The sequence below is a fragment of the Colossoma macropomum genome, unplaced genomic scaffold (assembly GCF_904425465.1).
Source record: "Colossoma macropomum unplaced genomic scaffold, Colossoma_macropomum, whole genome shotgun sequence".
NCBI classification, from domain to species: Eukaryota; Metazoa; Chordata; class Actinopteri; order Characiformes; family Serrasalmidae; genus Colossoma; species Colossoma macropomum.
The window spans coordinates 15,034-33,491 of NW_023495949.1; the positions used below are offsets into that span (position 1 = coordinate 15,034).

Below are 18,458 nucleotides of genomic sequence, written 5' to 3' on the forward strand. Positions count from 1 at the left end.
CAGGTAACATCTTGATTGTCTGTGAACACACAGACAAAGACCTTGTGAACATAAAGTATAATGTATCCTAGAATACACTTGGTGCCTTGAAGAAAAAAAGGTGTAGTAATGTAAATTTTGCAGATGCCATAAGTCTATAAGATTTAGTGATTGTATAAAATCATTGAAATGTTCTGACATAATTTCTTGCAATTTAGAAAATGACTTTGTTGATTTGTCAGCAGCTAAGACAGCGGTTGCATTCATGTCACCCCCAATAATCAAGGAATATTCATTCAGTGATAATAACCTCTTTGTCAGCTATGGGAAAAAATGTACATCCAACATTGCTGGTGCATATACTGAAACAAAGGCAATTTTTTTACCTTGTATATTTGCACAAAAATAACTTAATCTCCCTGACATATCATTACTTGTCCTTTCGATAATGAAATGGGGAGGTTGTGTTTGATTAGAATAAGAGATCCCTTACTTTTTGTGCCATCACTAGAAGCAGCAACAGCTTTATAAAATTTATTCTATATTTGGGAATGTCAGCTATACGTAAACGTGATTCTTGTATCATTGCAATATCTATATTCCACCTGTGTAGACTATCTAAAAGCTTAGTTCTCAGTAAGATTATGTAGCCCTCTAATGTTAATGGATAAGACTGATACCTTAGCCATTGTCAATGAAAAGATTTGGAATAAATACAGCTAACATCAAACTGATTATCAAAAATTCACTCTGGATAAGACTAAGAAGTACTTTGTCAACTACATTGGTTAAGTAAACACTGGTACGTATAGAATCTTTCCCTCCCCACTCCCCTGGACCAGTATTCCCCAAACATGTTTTTAGGAACCATGACAGGGAGAGTCAAACGCAGCTTAAGATATCCAAGAACTCCATATCCCCCCCTCAACAATTACAGATATCATTAAATGCTCAGGTTGGCCGTTAAATAAAACATCAAAAATGAAATTAGATAACCTCAATAGTCATATTTTTCTCAACTATCAGGCTCAAGATGTCGAATGATCACATACAAACAAAAAAAAATACAAAAAATAGTGTCTGGTAGGCTACACATTATACATCTTACACTGACTGTAACTTGTTTCGTTCGACTTCAAAGGTGAATCCTGAAATAGCGCTATGAGGCTAATCGCATACTCAGGCTACAACTTAAAAAGTTCAGTCTTCAAGAGATTTGTCCAGCTAAAAGAATGCTATGCAGCTGAACAAAATGTGCATTGAAACTACAACTAAGAAGTCTTCAAAACTTTAAGCTCCACTGAGAGAGCGTTCCAACGCTACTTATCTTTCCCCTCAACCAGTCAGTCCTACCAGTGGCTAGTCGGGTCACTCCTTTCAAACCCATCAAGGTCCTTCGAATCTCTCTCCTACTAACTTTCATCAGCGAAGTTCAGTTGTCGACGTGCTTTTGAATTGTTGCTCAGTTGTAGTCGGAAGTTTTCTGCTTCAACCAATGTAAAACTCAGCTTCTCACTGTTGTGAGTGACGTGCAGTGTAGCCAGGTAGATGAGAAATGATGAAATACCCATGGCACGAAGTTCCTTCTGTGTAGCCGCGAAAGCCCTCCGTCTCTGTGAGGTAGAGGCGCTGTAGTCGGCGGAGAAAGTCAGTGTTTTTCCGGAGTCCTCGATGGCTCCTCTCTTGCTTACCTCTCTGGCCCCGTTTAATATGGCTTGTGGATCTTTGTACCTCAGCACCTTAAAAATCATGGGGCAGGAAATGTCGGGACTCGAGCCTTGCTGCCGGTTATAAATCCGATGCGCTCGTTCAATCTCAGTAGCATCTTTGTTGAGAGAGGGGATCCAAATAGGCAGCATTTTTTTGCAGAAATCCACCTGGGACATCGCCTTCATGGCTTGGTGCTGGCCCAACTATTCTGACGTAGCGCCTTTCTCTATCCTTTAGCTCCGCCATCTTTGTTTGAAGTTTAGACAAGTGAGCTGTGCATCCAGCAATGTCTTGTTTTAATCCCCTAGTTTAGAACTGGGTGCGGTCTACTTTCTCATTGAGGCTTCACACAGTTGTCATCTGTACCTCGAACTCAGAGTGAAGTGAATGTAGAGCTTGGGTAATATCTGCCATCACCACCTGAACTGCATACTTACACACAACAGTCTCTAGCTGACCTTGTTCTTTCGTTAAGGCAAGGGAGATCTGCCATGTCTTCGCTGCTTCATTCGGATGATTTTAAACGCTTGCCCGCTGGAGCCGAACCTTTTTTATTTACATTCATTGTACGTGGTGTCAGGAGTGAAAAGAAAATAAATAAATGAATGATGAAGCTCACTAAACCTGTTAAAAATTCAGAAGACGAGGGAGTTATGTGGGAGCTCTAGAGACGCGATCTCCCCCGAAAAACAAATGGTTTGATGAATAAGTTGTTTTTTATGATATAACAGACACTAACACAGACCCACACAAAGCACAACTGTCTAAACTCTACAAGAACTTCAAGACTCCACTAATCAAAACCAGTTCTGGGAGAGAATGAACCCTAAAACCCTAAAAACCCTCAAGAAGTTTAACAGTCTACTGATTAGAACAAGTGATTAAAGTAAAACGGTTTGAATTAGTACACTGATCTAATGGTCTCCACCCCAGATTCTTCTTTGCTTATATACACCCTGGAAAAAGGAGAAGAAGCTTTAAAAAATTTGTGGGGGGCTTATTATGTGGAGGTACAGAATCAGACGATTTAATTCAATTTACCTCTTTTGTAGTCAAACACTTACTCAAAGACGTTGTAAAATCGAGCCTGAGCATTTAGGTCTGTATGAACTGTCTCTGGATTACTTTCTTTACTCTAAAAACACTGAGCCACTCCTAAAGACTTGAACCAGAAAAGATCAGCATTAGAATTTCAGTAAAACCTGACAGTCATATGACAAACATAACAGCTCTGCTTCTTTAGGCTGCTCTGTTTCTGAGACTAAGAAAGAAATGACCTCCAAAGGTAGTGGTCTAACCTGCACGTCCAACGGAACAATAACAGTAAAATATCTGCACGATTTGTTGACTTTAAAAAAGCTTTTGATTCTATTTGACACAGTGGACAGTTTAATCAGATTCTACAGTGTGACGGAGGGGGAGAGTGTATGACATCACACAGTCAGAAACCTGTCAGCTGATGGTGATCACACACTGCAGAACATTCATCAAAGAGAGAAGTAATATGAACTGGTTTTGCACTGGTGACTAATAACCTAGGGTCATCAGTGGCTCAGAATAGACAGACAGTTTACCAAGATAATACAACAATACTGTGTTCAGAAATACAGTAACAGACTGTTTAAACCTCTCACATCCTGATTAAACAGACTGACTGACTGACTGTACTGTCTGTATCAGACTGACCAAGATAATACAACAATACTGTGTTCAGAAATACAGTAACAGACTGTTTAAACCTCTCACATGCTCGCTGCCCTCCTTGGAGGAGGTCTTGAGGTCCCGCTGCCTCAGCAGGGCAGCTAACATCCTGAAAGTCCATCTCATCCTGGTCATCATCTGTTTGACCTGTTACCATCAGGCAGACGCTACAGGTCCATCACATCACGGACAAACAGACTTAGGAACAGCATCTACCCCAGTGCAGTAAGAGAACTGAACACTGCCCAATGCTGACACTGTACAGTGCCATCCAGGCACCAGCAACACAGGAATAGTGTCTACCAGCAAATCTGTAATTAGAAATACTGCTGTTCACATATGTGCAACACCCTGATGTGCAATACCACAGCTGCTACATCCTTTTATATTCACCTTTTTATTTTACTTATTTTACTTTTATCATTTTATTTTAAATGATTTTAGTTCCATTTTCTATTTGTACTTTTTAAAATAATTGTAAATTATATAGTCTTTCTTTTAATATCTTGGATTTTATATTTTACATTAGCCTATATTTTTGCTTTATTCCTAGTTTAATCTTTTGTTTATGCTACCCAATTTCGTTGTGCCCTGTGCAGTGACAATAAAGAGTCTTGAATCTTGAATCATATTTACACCCTACACACCCGAATCAACCAGCACGTCCAGTAAAACAGTAACAGTAAAATATCTGCAGGCTTTGTTGATTTGAAAAAAGCTTTTGATTCTATTCGGCACACTGGACTGTTTAATCAGATTCTAGAAGGTGTAGGAGGTGAAGTGTATGACATCATCAAGTTTGTATACTTGAACAGCGAGCATGGAATTAAACAAAAGTGACATCATTAAACTAAACATTTCCAGATACAATAAACATCACAGTCAGAAACCTGAAGGTAATGAAGAACTTGTTAATGAGCTGATCAGGTGAATCAGGTGTGTTTAATAAGGAGGAACACTAAACTCTGCAGAGCTGTGGTCTGGAAGGAACCCAGTTTGATTCCTCTATTCTGAACCACTGAACCTTTATGAGTCGTGTAGCCTGAACTCAGTTCAGTTCAGCTCAGCTCAGGATTCACTCTGAACGTTCAGTACAGCATTAAAGAGGCTGTAAACATGCTCAGTCTACTCACCCAGAATTCTGTACTTACCGAATTATATTTATGATTATTTGAAGGTGTGTAACCAGGTCACTGTAACTACAGGAACAAGAGAAAGAGATCAGTAAGTGTCTTTTACATTTTCAAATATTTGCTATTTCCTGGTTTACAGTGTGAAAATTGAATTCACTGAACAATCCCAGTTAGACTTAATCAACATCACAGTCACACACAATCACAAAGTCAGAACCGTGTTATATGATTCTGACTGCTCACTGCAGATCATTCATCCAGATTTTAGTCCTGATCTTAGTCCTGTGCTAATGTCTAAGCTCATGTTGGCACCCCTGGTAATAAAGGTGAGTAAAAAGGATTATAAGAAATTCATCTTTTGGTGATTAAGCTTAATCTCATGATGGAAAAGTAAGAAAGATCCAAACTTTAACTAAAGTAAATGAATTCTGAGATAAATAAATCTCTTATATCAAGAAATAATTACCACATGTGCCACAATTATTGGCACCCCTGCATTTTAACACTTTGTTGAACCTCTCTTAGCCAATAACACAGCACTTACATGCATATGTGAACGCATACAAGATGCATTTAAAACAGCTATAAATCCATCACTCAAACCACTTCAGGAGGTCTAAGCAGTGTAAACGCATCAGTCTCTCCAAGACAAATTCAACAGCCAAAACCTCTCCTTTTACAACCCTAACTCCTCCCAGTACAGCTGAATCCCCTCCAAGTACAACTGAAACTGCTCCCAGTACAATCAAAACCCCTCCAAGGACATGAACTAATGCACAGTCCCAGTTTATGTTCCTACAGTACATGGATTTACTAACGATCAGTTTGAATACCTCGAACTGCTACAGCTAAACTAAGGTCACTTTCAGACCCACCTTAGTTGGTGCTGACCTATTGGACTTTTCCTTTAGTTCTGTAAACACTCCACCCGTACTGAAGAACTACTTCAGGAGTGATCTCAACACCAGAGTGCATTTTCCTCAGAGCACATCAGCACTGCATTGTCTGCATAATCTGCCTCCTTTAACAGTCATAATCTGCAATTGTGGCACATGTGGCTTTATTATAAATAATTATTGTTTGAGGCATTTTTTTCTCTGAAAAATGAACTTCAAGTAAAGATGGATTTTTCTATTGTTTTCAGTGTGACATTAAGCTAATTTACAAAAAGGTGAATTCTTATAACTCTTTTACTGATCTTTAAAGAGACTGTATGTGTTCTTGAGCGTTCTAGAGGGAAGATGTTCTATAAACTGGGTTCTTTCGGGCTCTCTGCTCTGCAGAGATCAGTGTTCTCCATCTTCTACCTCTCTGAATTCAGCTGATGAAGAACTTGTTAATGAGCTGATCAGGTGAATCAGGCGTGTTTAATGAGGAGGAACACTAAACTCTGCAGAGCTGTGGTCTGGAAGGAACCCAGTTTGATTCCTCTGTTCTGAACGACTGAACCTTTATGAGTCGTGTAGCCTGAACTCAGTTCAGCTCAGATCAGGATTCACTCTGAATGTTCAATACAGCGGTAAAGACACTGATGCTGTGCATGTGCTCAGTATACTCACTTCGGAATAGGATCAAGTCTCTCTATGATGTCACTCATGCGTGCAATCAGGACACTGTAATTATAGGAGCAGGAGAAAGAGATTGAGAGTTGTCTTTAATATTTACACATATTCAGTATTTCTTGGTTTACAACATGAAAACTGAATTCACTAAACAATCTCAGTGAGACTTAATCAGCATCACACAATAAAACATCCTCAATAGTAAAACCCCTCAGTTATTGGCACTGCTGCATTAATACTTTGGTGATTATTGATTTTGAGGGGTCTTTTTAGGATGGAATAAACACTCAGCAGACTCTCAGTAGCACATCAACAACATATCAATGTTGTAGTGGTGGTAAATACATTCAGTAGATTATTAGGAGACTTTTAATTAACTGTGTGAATAAATTTGGTTATAATCTGCTGAATTCAGTAGTTTTTCACTTTATTTGTGGTTTGAGTTCAGGTCAGAAGTTATTTAACTGAGAGGAACTGACCATTAACAGCTTTAATACAGACCATCAACATCCTCAACAAGCTGATACAGACAGACTGACACCATCCTGAACCTGGAGATACACTGGATTAGGGTTTGGCTGAGGTTAGAATTAGGATTAGGGCCAGGGTGAGGTTTAGGTTTTAGGTTGAGGTTAAGGTAAGGTTTAGGTTTTAGGAGGAAGTTAAGGTAAGGTTTAGGATTAGGGCCAGGGTTAGGGTTAGGTTTTAGGTAAGGTTGGGTTTTCCATAATGGAAGTAACATATTAAGGCTACTTCATACAACATACATTGTCAACAATACATCTACTTAATGTAACTAATGTATCAACAGTACATTTTCAAGATATTTACCTCAGTACATTCATATTCTGCACTACTTCTACTTTATTGTTATGTTATTGATGTGTTACTGATCATCTGTTAAGAGTTTATTAATCATCTATAAAGGTTCACTCAAAATAAAGTGTTAGCAGTACTTTGTACAACTTTCACCAATAAAACAGCACTTAGCTGTTTCCTCTAACCCTTGTGTCAAAGGTCAGACCCGCGGCACAATCTGGCCTGCAAATGTATTTTTCTGTTCATATTAGCCTGTTTCACAATGCACTGCACTACAATCCCCAGCATGCACTACCACATAATGTTCACTCTGACTGCCTTCCCCCAACAGCAATCAACGGGACAGGAGTTACACCACAAAAAGAAAAGATGCCAGGTGTGAAGCTCAAGCAAATAGGCAAGTTCAAAAACTCCTGCAGAGCTAATGTAGCCTATTGTCTTTGTGTTATCTCTTAAATATTCAAGTGTTCATGGACCATTTCAAGGTCTACTATAAGGGCCTTTATTTAGCTGCTGCCGTTTTGGCATATTTTGAACAGTTAGTGGCTGATTGGGGTCGTATCAGAATGTTAAGAGAAAATGAAATAAATGTTCTCCGGCCCACAAATCTGTTTAGATTTTTAAAGGGGCCCTTTTAGTGACTGAGTTTGACACCCCTGTCCTACAACATCTTATAAGGTTGGAGAACACAGAACAGGGAATTGGAGGCTGTTCTTCTTTACATAGTGTCTCCAGATTGCCCAGGATTCTAGGTTCTCTCTTGCGCACTCTCCTCTTTAGCTCACCCCACAGGTTTTCTATGGGGTTTAGATCAGCGGACTGAGATGGCCGTGACAGAAGCTTGAGTTTGTGTTCAGTAAACCATTTTTGTGTTGGTCTGGACGTATGTTTTGGATCACTGTCCTGCTGGAAGATCCAGTGATGACCCATTTTTTGTTTCTTGGCAGAGGCAGACAGATTTTGATTGAAAGTGTCCTGGTATTTCGTGGAGTCCTTGATGCCATGTATCCTAACAAGGTTCTCAGGGGTTTTAGAGGAAAATCAGCCCCATAACATCACAGACCCTCCACCATACTTGACTGTGGGCATCAGTTTCTGTTCAGTGTAGTCATCCTTCTCATTATGCCAAACCCATCTCGAGTGTTTGTGGCCAAACAGCTCAATTTTCATTTAATCTGACCTCATAATATGGTTCTTAGCAAAATCCCTACAGCGTTTGCGCAAGCGCTTATGTTTGTGGTTAGAGGACAGAAAAGGCTTTTTCCTGACATGCCTTCCAGATAATCTGTTGGCATGGAGGTGGCGTCTGATGGTAGATTTGGAGCACTGGACCCTGTTTACACACGGTCACTTTATGCATCTTAAGTATCAGGACAATATCTGGATGAGGCCAAACCACATTAAAATCCAAGTGTAAAAGCTCACAAGATGCTTTTACAAATACAAATTTAACAAAGACACTGAAATCACTTTAGGAGGTAAAAGATTCATTTGAGTCACATGTTATAGCAGCGTAAATGCATTAGTTTCTCCAAGACACATTCAACAACCGAAACTCCTCCCAGTCCAACCCAAACCCTGCCCAGTACAACCAAAATTTCTCCCAGTGGATTTACTAAAGGTCAGTTTGAAAGCTTCTTATTGCTACATCGCTAAACTGAGGTCACTTTCAGACCCACCTTATTTGGTGCTGACCTACTGAACTTCTTCTTTAGCTCTGTAAACACTTCACCCGTATTCAGATCCACTCTGAGGAACTAATTCAGCACCAGAGTGAGTTTTCCTCAGTGCACATCAGAGCTGCACTGTCTGTATAATTTATCTACAGTTTACTCTTTACAGACACTCAGATCACCCCTTCAGCTCCAGCTGCTGTTAAGAAAGGCAAACGAGCAATAAAACAATAAAAACTGTGTTTAATTTTGGATCATGGAATCGTGGAGTGTATTTCAATAACCCATCACCTACCTCTCTATTTTCTAGATGGCAAATATAATATATAACTGTTCTGAACCACTGAACCTTTATGAGTCGTGTAGCCTGAACTCAGTTCAGTCCAGCTCAGGATTCACTCTGAACATTTAATACAACATTAAAGACACTGTTCACATGCTCTGTGTACTTACTCAGGATTCTGCAAAGGACCAGGGTCATCTGTGAGGATACCTTCTATGCGACTAATCCGGTCACTAATCTGCTCACTGTAATTAAAGGAACGAGAGAAAGATGTTAGGAAATTTCTTTCAGTCTCAAACACTTGATATTTCTTAGAATAAAGTGTAAAATTTGAATTTACTAAAGAATCAACAGTTAAACTTAATCAGCATCTCACAGTCAGAAACCTGCTATCTGATTTCAGTCCAGATTTCAGTCCTGATCTTAGTCCTGATCTAGAGAGCATGATTTTCATTTCATCTGTCCATAGAACCGGTTCCAGTCCCAGCAGTGTTTAATGAACTCCAGGCTCTTACGTTTGAGATTAGATGACAGAAAAGGCTTTTTCCTGGCATGCCTTCCAGATAATCTGTTGGCATGGAGGTGGCGTCTGATGGTAGTTTTGAGGCTTGGTGACTCCAAGATGCTACTTTTTTGTAAATCCTTGGGATTTTTGCCTCTCTTACTTTCTCACTGAGTGAGGGGACAAAATAAACTTGGGTTCTCATTCAGGCGAGTTTGTCACCGTTCCAGTTGAGTGGAACTTTTTAATTATTGCTTAACTGTAGAGATGGGCATGTTCAGACAAGAAGCAGTTTTTAATATTCATTCCCTTATGAAGATCAACACACTTTCATCTTATTTGAATTGTGTGTTCTCTTGTCTTTCTCATGTTGACGAATGACTAGATGTCACGCATTCGGCGAACTCTCAGAAAGAGACGGACTTCATCTCTCATACTCCTCTGGGAGATCACATTACTGATCAACTTCCCTCAGACTCGACACGGATTCCATTGCCCACAGTTCAGTGGGGGCTCATGTGACTTCTGACGCTCACTCACGCTCCAATCAGCGCTCCAACTCTCCCGAATACTAACTGGTATCACCTGTGTGTTGGGTCATATGACAGAGTAGTTTACTTTATAAGCCCGGGCTTTAGTTAGGACCAGTGCGAGGTATTGTTTCTTTGTAAACTACTGAGCGTTTGTATTCTGACTGCCGTTATCCTGTGTTTTGACCATTGCTTTGTTTATTCCGATTCTGCCTTTTTGCTTCATCCCTTTTGTACTTTTGCCCATTCTGACTGATCTGTGTTTTGGAACCTTTCGCCTGTTTTTGTGACTTCGTCTTTTGCTCAGCCCTTTTCTAGTTTGATTGCCTGGTAATATTAAACGCCATTGTCTTTTACATCTGCGAGCGTCTGGTTTCTGTTGACTCATCACACTAGAGCTGTTCCCTATATAGCATTTGGCACATAGTGAACTGACTAGGGGGCGACCAAAAGACTTTGGACACTATGTTCGGAAATGCTGCTTTAGAAAAATGCGATGGACATTTGTGTGACACATGTCGCACGAACAAATCAAACACTAGCTGTAAGATTTTTTCACATCAAGCTGAAAATTAACAATTAAGTTTCAAGCTTCAATACTTGACCAGTCCTAACAATGTAGTATCAAATGCAACTTTATACAGCTTGACAGAATCAGAATCTGATATGCAGTTACTGGCATACAGAGAATATAACAGAAGAGACAAAACATGGTTCGTGGTCAGTCCTCAAAACAAAGTCCTCTGATGAAAAACACATGGTAGACTTAAGCTGAGGCATAACGTCACGAACATGCAACAGTTTGAGTCACTTGTACATGAACAAGCAATCGACATAAGATGCTGAAAACACACAAAGCAACCAAGCACACCAACAAACACAAGAGCAACACCTTGTCACCTTCACCGGTGCTACCTGTGAAGCCACGTGACCCCATGTCTCACCCTTGATTAAACCCACTGAGTAAAACTGAATCATGTAGAAGAGCTCAACTACGCATGTTTAATAGGTGACATTTCAACAGTTTTGTCACAAGCTTAGTAATTCTCCAGCAGTCTACACAGTCGTGTGTTGTAGCTGACAGGTTTCCTGTAATAAAATGTTCTCTGTGTCTGCTTTGTCACTCTGATCAACTTAAAAAAGTAAAACATAAATGGAAAAACTGCTTCAGTTACATCCTGTTTTTAGGAATTTCTAGGAGTGCCAGTAATTTTGGCACATTCTTGGAACAAAAAATAATGATTTCTTAATCAGGGATTTGTTTTTTAACTAATAAATTTACTACAGTTAAAGGCTGAATTTTTCTCAGTTTTTAAGTAAAAGATTAAGCAGAATGTCTGCTAACCCTTTTAACTCATCTTTACAAGGGGTGCCAGTTATTGTGTAGGGGACTATATGTGTTCTAGAGCCTCATGAGTAAGAGGGAAGAAGTTCTATAAACTGGGTTCCTTCAGGCTCTCAGCTCTGCAGAGATCAGTGTTCTTCATCTTCTAGCTCTCTGAATTCAGCTGATGAAGAACTTGTTGATGAGCTGATCAGGTGAATCAGGTGTGTTTAATAAGGAGGAACACTAAACTCTGCAGAGCTGTGGTCTGGAAGGAACCCAGTTTGATTCCTCTGTTCTGAACCATTGAACCTTTATGAGTCGTGTAGCCTGAACTCAGTTCAGCTCAGATCAGGATTCACTCTGAACGTTCAGTACAGCATTGAAGAGGCTGTGCATGTGTTCAGTTTACTCACCCAAGATTGGGAGGGTTCTGTGTGAGGATCTCCTCTATGTCCCCAATCAGGTTATGTATCAGGCCACTGTAATTACAGGAAAAAGAGATTTGAAAATGTCTTTTACATTTAAAAATATGTGCTATTTCTTAGTTTACAATGTGAAAACTGAGTTCACTAAACAATCCCGTTAGACTTAATCAACATCACACAGTCAGAGCCCTGTTATCTGATGCTGATCACACACTGCAGAACATTCATCCAGATATTAGTCCTGATTTTAGTCCTGTGTTAATGTTTAAGCTCATGTTGAGCTCTGTATTTATCTGTATTACAGAATTTGGGGTGTTGAGGACTTGTTAGTTGTTGTGGTGATGAAGCTCCTTATATGTTTTTACCAAAGAAGACATTGTGACTGAGTCTGAGATCATCTCAGGTTCGGAAATCTGAGTTCAACCTTTATGAGTTGTTTAATTAAAAATGTTCCACCATCTAGATTCACAGTTCAATAATAAAGCAGTGTTGATTATTTTTGTCCTCGGTGCACTCACTCATCATGATCGCCAACATCGGGGCTCGGTGCTTCAACATTAAGACTTCCTGTCTCACTGGGGCTTCCAGATCCGTATAAACAAGAGAAAAACATTAACCAACATCACACAGTCAGAACCCTGTTATCTGATGCTGATCACACACTGCAGAACATTCATCCAGATTTCAGTCCTGATTTTAGTCCTGTGCTAATGTTTAAGCTCATGTTGAGCTCTGTCTTTATCTGTATTACAGAATTTGGGGTGTTGAGAATGTGTTTGTCATTGTGGGGATGAAACTTCTCATACATGTTCTAGAGAGAAAAATGTTTTGTACCATCTATCTCAGTTTTGGAAATCTGAATCTTCACTCAGTTCTCCTCAGCTCAGACTTCAGCCTGTATGTCCATATTTCAGTGAAGCTGTGAGTCACTGGAGTTTCTCTCAGTCACGTCTATAGTTTATTATTTAATACACCAGTTCATCTTTTAAAGCTGTTAATCACGCTGCACTGGAGCTTCTCTCAGTTACATTTAACTGAGAATTATAAACAGAAACTGAACTCTCTAAACTCTACAAGAACTTCAAGAAGTTTAACAGTCTACTGATTAGAACAAGTGATTAAAGTAAAACGATTTGAATTAGTACACTGATCTAATGGTCTCCACCCCAGATTCTTCTTTGCTTACATACACCCAGCAAAATGGAGAAGAGGCTTTGAAAAATTTGTGGGGGGCTTATTATGTGGAGGTACAGAATCAGACGATTTAATTCAATTTACCTCTTTTGTAGTCAAACACTTACTCAAAGACGTTGTAAAATGGAGCCTGAGCATTTAGGTCTGTATGAACTGTCTCTGGATTACTTTCTTTACTCTAAACACACTGAGCCACTCCTAAAGACTTGAACCAGAAAAGATCAGCATTAGAATTTCAGTAAAACCTGACAGTCATCTGACAAACATAACAGCTCTGCTTCTTTAGGCTGCTCTGTTTCTGAGACTAAGAAAGAAATGACCTCCAAAGGTAGTGGTCTAACCTGCACGTCCAACAGAACAATAACAGTAAAATATCTGCAGGCTTTGTTGACTTTAAAAAAGCTTTTGATTCTATTTGACAGAGTGGACAGTTTAATCAGATTGTACAATCTAATCTGGCAGAGGGGGAGATTGTATGACATCACACAGTCAGAAACCTGTTAGCTGATGCTGATCACACACTGCAGAACATTCATCAAAGAAAGATGTAATATGAACTGGTGTTGCACTGGTGACAACCTGGGGTCATCAGTGGCTCAGAATAGACAGACAGTTTAAGTATCTTATATCCTGATTAAACAGACTGACTGTACTGTAATGTACTGTCTGTATCAGACTGACCAAGATAATACAACAATACTGTGGTCAGAAATACAGTAACAGACTGTTTAAATCTCTCACATCCTGATTAAACAGACTGACTGACTGTACTGTCTGTATCACATACGTGTTCTAGAGCTTTCTAGAGAGAAGACAAATAAACTGGGTTCCTTCAGGCTCTCAGCTCTGCAGAGATCAGTGTTCTCCATCTTCTAGCTCTCTGAATTCAGCTGATGAAGAACTTGTTAATGAGCTGATCAGGTGAATCAGGTGTGTTTAATAAGGAGGAACACTAAACTCTGCAGAGCTGTGGTCTGGAAGGAACCCAGTTTGATTCCTCTGTTCTGAACCATTGAACCTTTATGAGTCCAACTCAGTTCAGCTCAGATCAGGATTCACTCTGAATGTTCAGTACAACATTAAAAATGATGTGAACATGCTTGGTGTACTCACCTATTCTGCTCAGGCTTCCAGTAGAAACTAGAGGAAGAGATTACAAACATAATATCATGTAACGTAATGAAGAAAGCAGCAGGTACATTAGGCTGTATTATGTCTGGTTAACTGTATGACAATTAAATGACCAAATACAACAGATAACTGGAGTCAAATTAGTTAATAGGAAAGTAATAACAGACAGAGAGAGAAAATGTGAGAGACAGAGAAAATGTGAGACAGTCATGCTTTTGATTTTCTGCTATTTTTTCATTTTAAAATTAGAGAAAACTTCAATGTCAATGTAAAACAGTCAATGTAAAATTACATCTTACTAGTAAACACAATATGATTTAGAAAGTTATTAGAGTTACGGGGCAAACTCAGGAGAAAAGAAGAAGACAGAAGCCAGAACAAAGGAGAGAACCAGGAAAAAGAGAACAGGAGAAAGAACATTTAAACCTCTTGGAATAAACATAAAAAAGACAACTACAGGGACAGATCAGGAAAACAGAGAAAGGAAAACAGAGAAAGGAAAACAGACATCTAAGCAGACACTGCTGTCGTTGTACTTCCAGGTGAGCGAACACTGGCGTGCCTGTCTGCCGCTGCTCTCCTGTGTTTGTTTGTTTTGTTAATACGGCTTACTGGTGGACTGATGCTACTTCTCGAGACTAGGAAGAAGAGCTACAACCTGGATTAAGCCTGGATTAATCTTTTAAATCAGATCTCACAACACCTGAATTTGATCTGACCTACCTGTACCGTCACCTGCCTAACACGAGTGCTTGCTGCCCTGTTCCACCTGATGTCTGCTTGGCTATTAGTCATGAGTAAGCTCCCACTTTTGCAAGTTGCTGGTGGTTCATGGTGACGGGTAGTGGTTTAACTACATTTTCTAGACACAGGCTCCAAGGTGGATTCAGTGGTTTGCTGGCATATGTGGTTTAAACTTGCCTCTATGTGCAAATGGGGAAGTAGCGATGTGTGTTCTGAATATGCATTGGGTGATTTTAGCCCTGCTTGAATGTATTTATGAATTGTACTATGCCTCGCATAGAAATTTCGAGCTTGCCGCATATTTTCACATAAACGTTGAAATGCCCCACTACTCGAATTCGGAACTGCTGCGCTTTAATTCGAAGGCTCACCTGCCTCCTCAGACTTCCGCACGTTGTGTTGCTATGGGAATAGCCCGACGCCCACGCTACGTTCACCGGGGTTCCCGTCACAATTTCTGCGTATCTGACAGTGTTGCTGTGGATGGGCATATTCCATCTATTCGCTCAGCATTTCGCCACTGTCCCGCTAGACCATGGGCTCGAAGTAGCGGTATCAACTTTAGTAACCATCGTTACCTGGAATATGGTCTCACAACTGGCCTCAAAACCGGCGCCAGTTAAAATAGCGTTAGTCAACGCTAGACCACTGGTGAATAACACCTTTATACTGAGAGATTTCTTCGTCTCCCATGGCCTGAACTTTCTCTCTGTTACTGAAACCTGGTTAATTTCTGGTGATTTAAGCCCGTTTGTGGAATCGTCTCCACGTGACTGTACCTTTTTTAATACACCTAGAATCACTGGCCAAGGAGGAGGCCTTGCAACAGTTTTCAGAGACCATTTTAAATGCTGCTTGTTGACTGTGGGAGAGTATTCAAGTTTTGAAGTGCAGCTGTGTAAAGCAGAGTTGTTGTGGTCTGTGCTTTTTGCTCTTGTGTACAGACCCCCTAAAATCAAACAGGATTTTCAGGAATTTTCTGACTTTCAACAGTCATTTTACCTTGCGCTGATAAAGTTCTGATTCATGGTGATTTTAACATTAATGTCTGCCCGTCGAAGCCTTTAGTAGGAGAATTTTACAACTTATGGACTCTTTTGATCGGACTCAGTCTGTCACTGGCCCTACATGTGCTTGGACATACTTTGGACCTTGTTTTGTCATTTGGCTTCCCGGTGTGCAATTTAGAGATAGCAGATGCGTGTTTGTCCAATCACAGACCTTGTTTGATGTTGCCATCCCATCTTCTTCTTTCAAACGCACTCAGTCATCATATTGCACATGCCCTGTTACGCCTCATGCAGTCAGTTTTCAGCTGCCTATGTAATTTCTCCTCTAGTTTGTACTATTGAGAGTCCTCCTCAAGGTACTAACATTGATGAGCTGACTGCCTCGTTCAACTCTACCTGTGACGATATTATTGATTTAATTGCTCCACTTAGTCAGGAAACACAAAATAAAGTCTCAGCCATGGCTCAATAATGACACTTGTGCACTTAGACGTCAATGCAGGAAGGCAGAACGGAACTGCAAAAAAGACAAGCTTCAAGTTTCCTACCAAATTTTCAGAGAATCTTTAACTATCAGTGCATGGTGGAAGCTGATAGATCACAATACTTTGCCATCATAATTGCCAAACATTCCCACAGTCCTAAAGTTCTTTTTAATACAATAAACAAGGGACTGCATCCTACCATTACATCAACCCCTGAGGCAACTGCTGACAGTTGTGAAGTTTTTATGAGTTTTTTTAATCCACAAAATTGACAATATAAGAGCACATATCTCATCTCTGGCCCTTGACCCCTCTGGTTTACCTACATGTTCTGTTTTCCATAGTAAGTTGAGCCTGTCAATGTCTGATTTAAGCAATGCAATTATGTGTATGAGGCCTACCACTTGCTCCCTGGATGTGCTTCCCACACCGGTTTTTAAAGATGTGCTGCCGTCTGTTGGTCCGAGTATTTTGTCCATAATAAATAGCAATCTCATCAACGGCAGAGTTTCTTCTTGTTTTATGCCAGTCTTACACCAAATGACTTTTCAAGTGATTTCACTGCCGCAGACAAATATTCAATGAATAAAACCATGAGAGTCTTGCTGGAGTTGTGTCGTGCTCACGTCATCTCGATCGTTTAGTGTGAGGTGGTCAGGACGGGCGTCTTAAGTCAGTCCTTTTCTCGTCTTGACGCTACGACAAAATCAACCGTGTTTAATATTATCATAAGTTTTAAGTCTTGGCCCATGCAAATAGTGACACAGCAGGGGGCGAGAGAGAGAGAGAGAGAGAGAGAGAGAGAGAGAGACACGTGTGAGAGCCTGAAATCTCTGTAAAAAGGCAAATCTGACCCACTTTAATACAGTAATCATATGAACTTAAAATGTAAACTAACTGCTTTAATATTTCAGAACTTTAAGAACAGCATTATTGAAGAATCATTGATATTTTTTTCCTTTTTTTGTTTGCTTTCTGTTACACTGTTTGTTTTATGGTTTAGTTCATCACACCCAGTCAACAATGCTGAATCGCTGAATGTTGTGTTGATGTGTAAATCTTTATATCAAATTTAAAACGTATCTGCATATTTTACAGGTTAATTAAAGATTCTGGGTGATGATCTGCCAGAGTATACAGCCCTACAGTGAACTGATTCCCAGATCTTTACACACCCAGCCAGCGTATTCTCCCATCTGTACCACTACAGAGTGGACGGAAAAGAGTATATCTGCTTGTAAACTCCCACCAGGTGCATGATGGGGAATGATCTCAAAAATCTAGTTGCAGTCTTGTAAATAGTGACCCTGCAAGATTTCCTGTCTTTGCAAAATCATAGTCTGTGACTAAAAACTGTGACACTGTCTTTAGGTGTGAGAGGGAGTCAGACTTTAGTCTTTCAAAAGTCTTTTCAAAGTCTTCCAGTGTACGGTTAGCATAAAACACAGTGTCATTCATCCTCTTTTAAAAAAGCCTGGCTTGGATCCATCAGTCCTAAACAATTGTAGACCAATCTCTTAGTTACCTTTCTTGTCAAAGGTTTTGGAAAAGGTTGTCTTTTTCAGCTTTCTTCATTTCTAAACATACATAATATCCAAGATACATTTCAGTCATGTTTGAGAGCACTCCACAGTACCGAGTCTGCTCTTCTTAAGGTAACTAATGATTTACTTTTAGCCACTGGTTCTGGAAAGTGTGCTATTGTAATTTTCTTAGACCTTAGTGTAGCATTTGACACTGTCGATCACACCATTTTGTTGGATCGCCTGAAGTGTGGTGTTGGCGTCCAGGGTACTGCGCTGATGTAGTTTGCCTCTTATCTGGAACACAAGGAACATTTTCTGTCAAGATGGGTCATTTCTCCTCCTCCTCAGCACCAATTACTCGTGGGGTACCTCAGGGATCGATTTTTGGGCCCTATTCTGCACTCTTCATACACGCTCAATCTTGGGTCCATTTTTCAGAAGCACAAAATCCGCTATCACTGTTACGCAGATGATACACAGCTCTACCTACCGATTAAACCAGGTGAAAATGTCTCTCTGCACCTTATTTTTGATTGTCTGAGAGATATAAACTGCTGGATGTCTAAGGACTTTTTTAACCTAAACTAGGGGTGGGAATCTCTAGGCACCTCACGATTTGATTCAAGACAAGACAAAACAGAAGTTATTATTTTTGGAAATCCTGATTCGGCCAGAGCTATAGCTAATGATCTGGGGCCTTTATCATCTTATGTACACAGCCATG

At 40.0% G+C, this 18,458-nt stretch overlaps 1 protein-coding gene across 1 annotated transcript in view; it reads right to left on the reverse strand.

Moving 5' to 3' along the window:
- The window catches only part of LOC118803724, a 55,718-nt gene that overhangs the window by 15,027 nt on the left and 22,233 nt on the right, over nt 1-18,458 (reverse strand). The window contains exons 7-12 of the mRNA XM_036564208.1: nt 13,952-13,978; nt 12,163-12,225; nt 11,633-11,698; nt 9,031-9,105; nt 6,083-6,136; nt 4,542-4,589 (exon numbers count right to left, since the gene is read on the reverse strand). Coding sequence (XP_036420101.1) covers nt 4,542-4,589; nt 6,083-6,136; nt 9,031-9,105; nt 11,633-11,698; nt 12,163-12,225; nt 13,952-13,978 — 333 coding nt within the window. The remainder of the gene's footprint in view (nt 1-4,541; nt 4,590-6,082; nt 6,137-9,030; nt 9,106-11,632; nt 11,699-12,162; nt 12,226-13,951; nt 13,979-18,458) is intronic.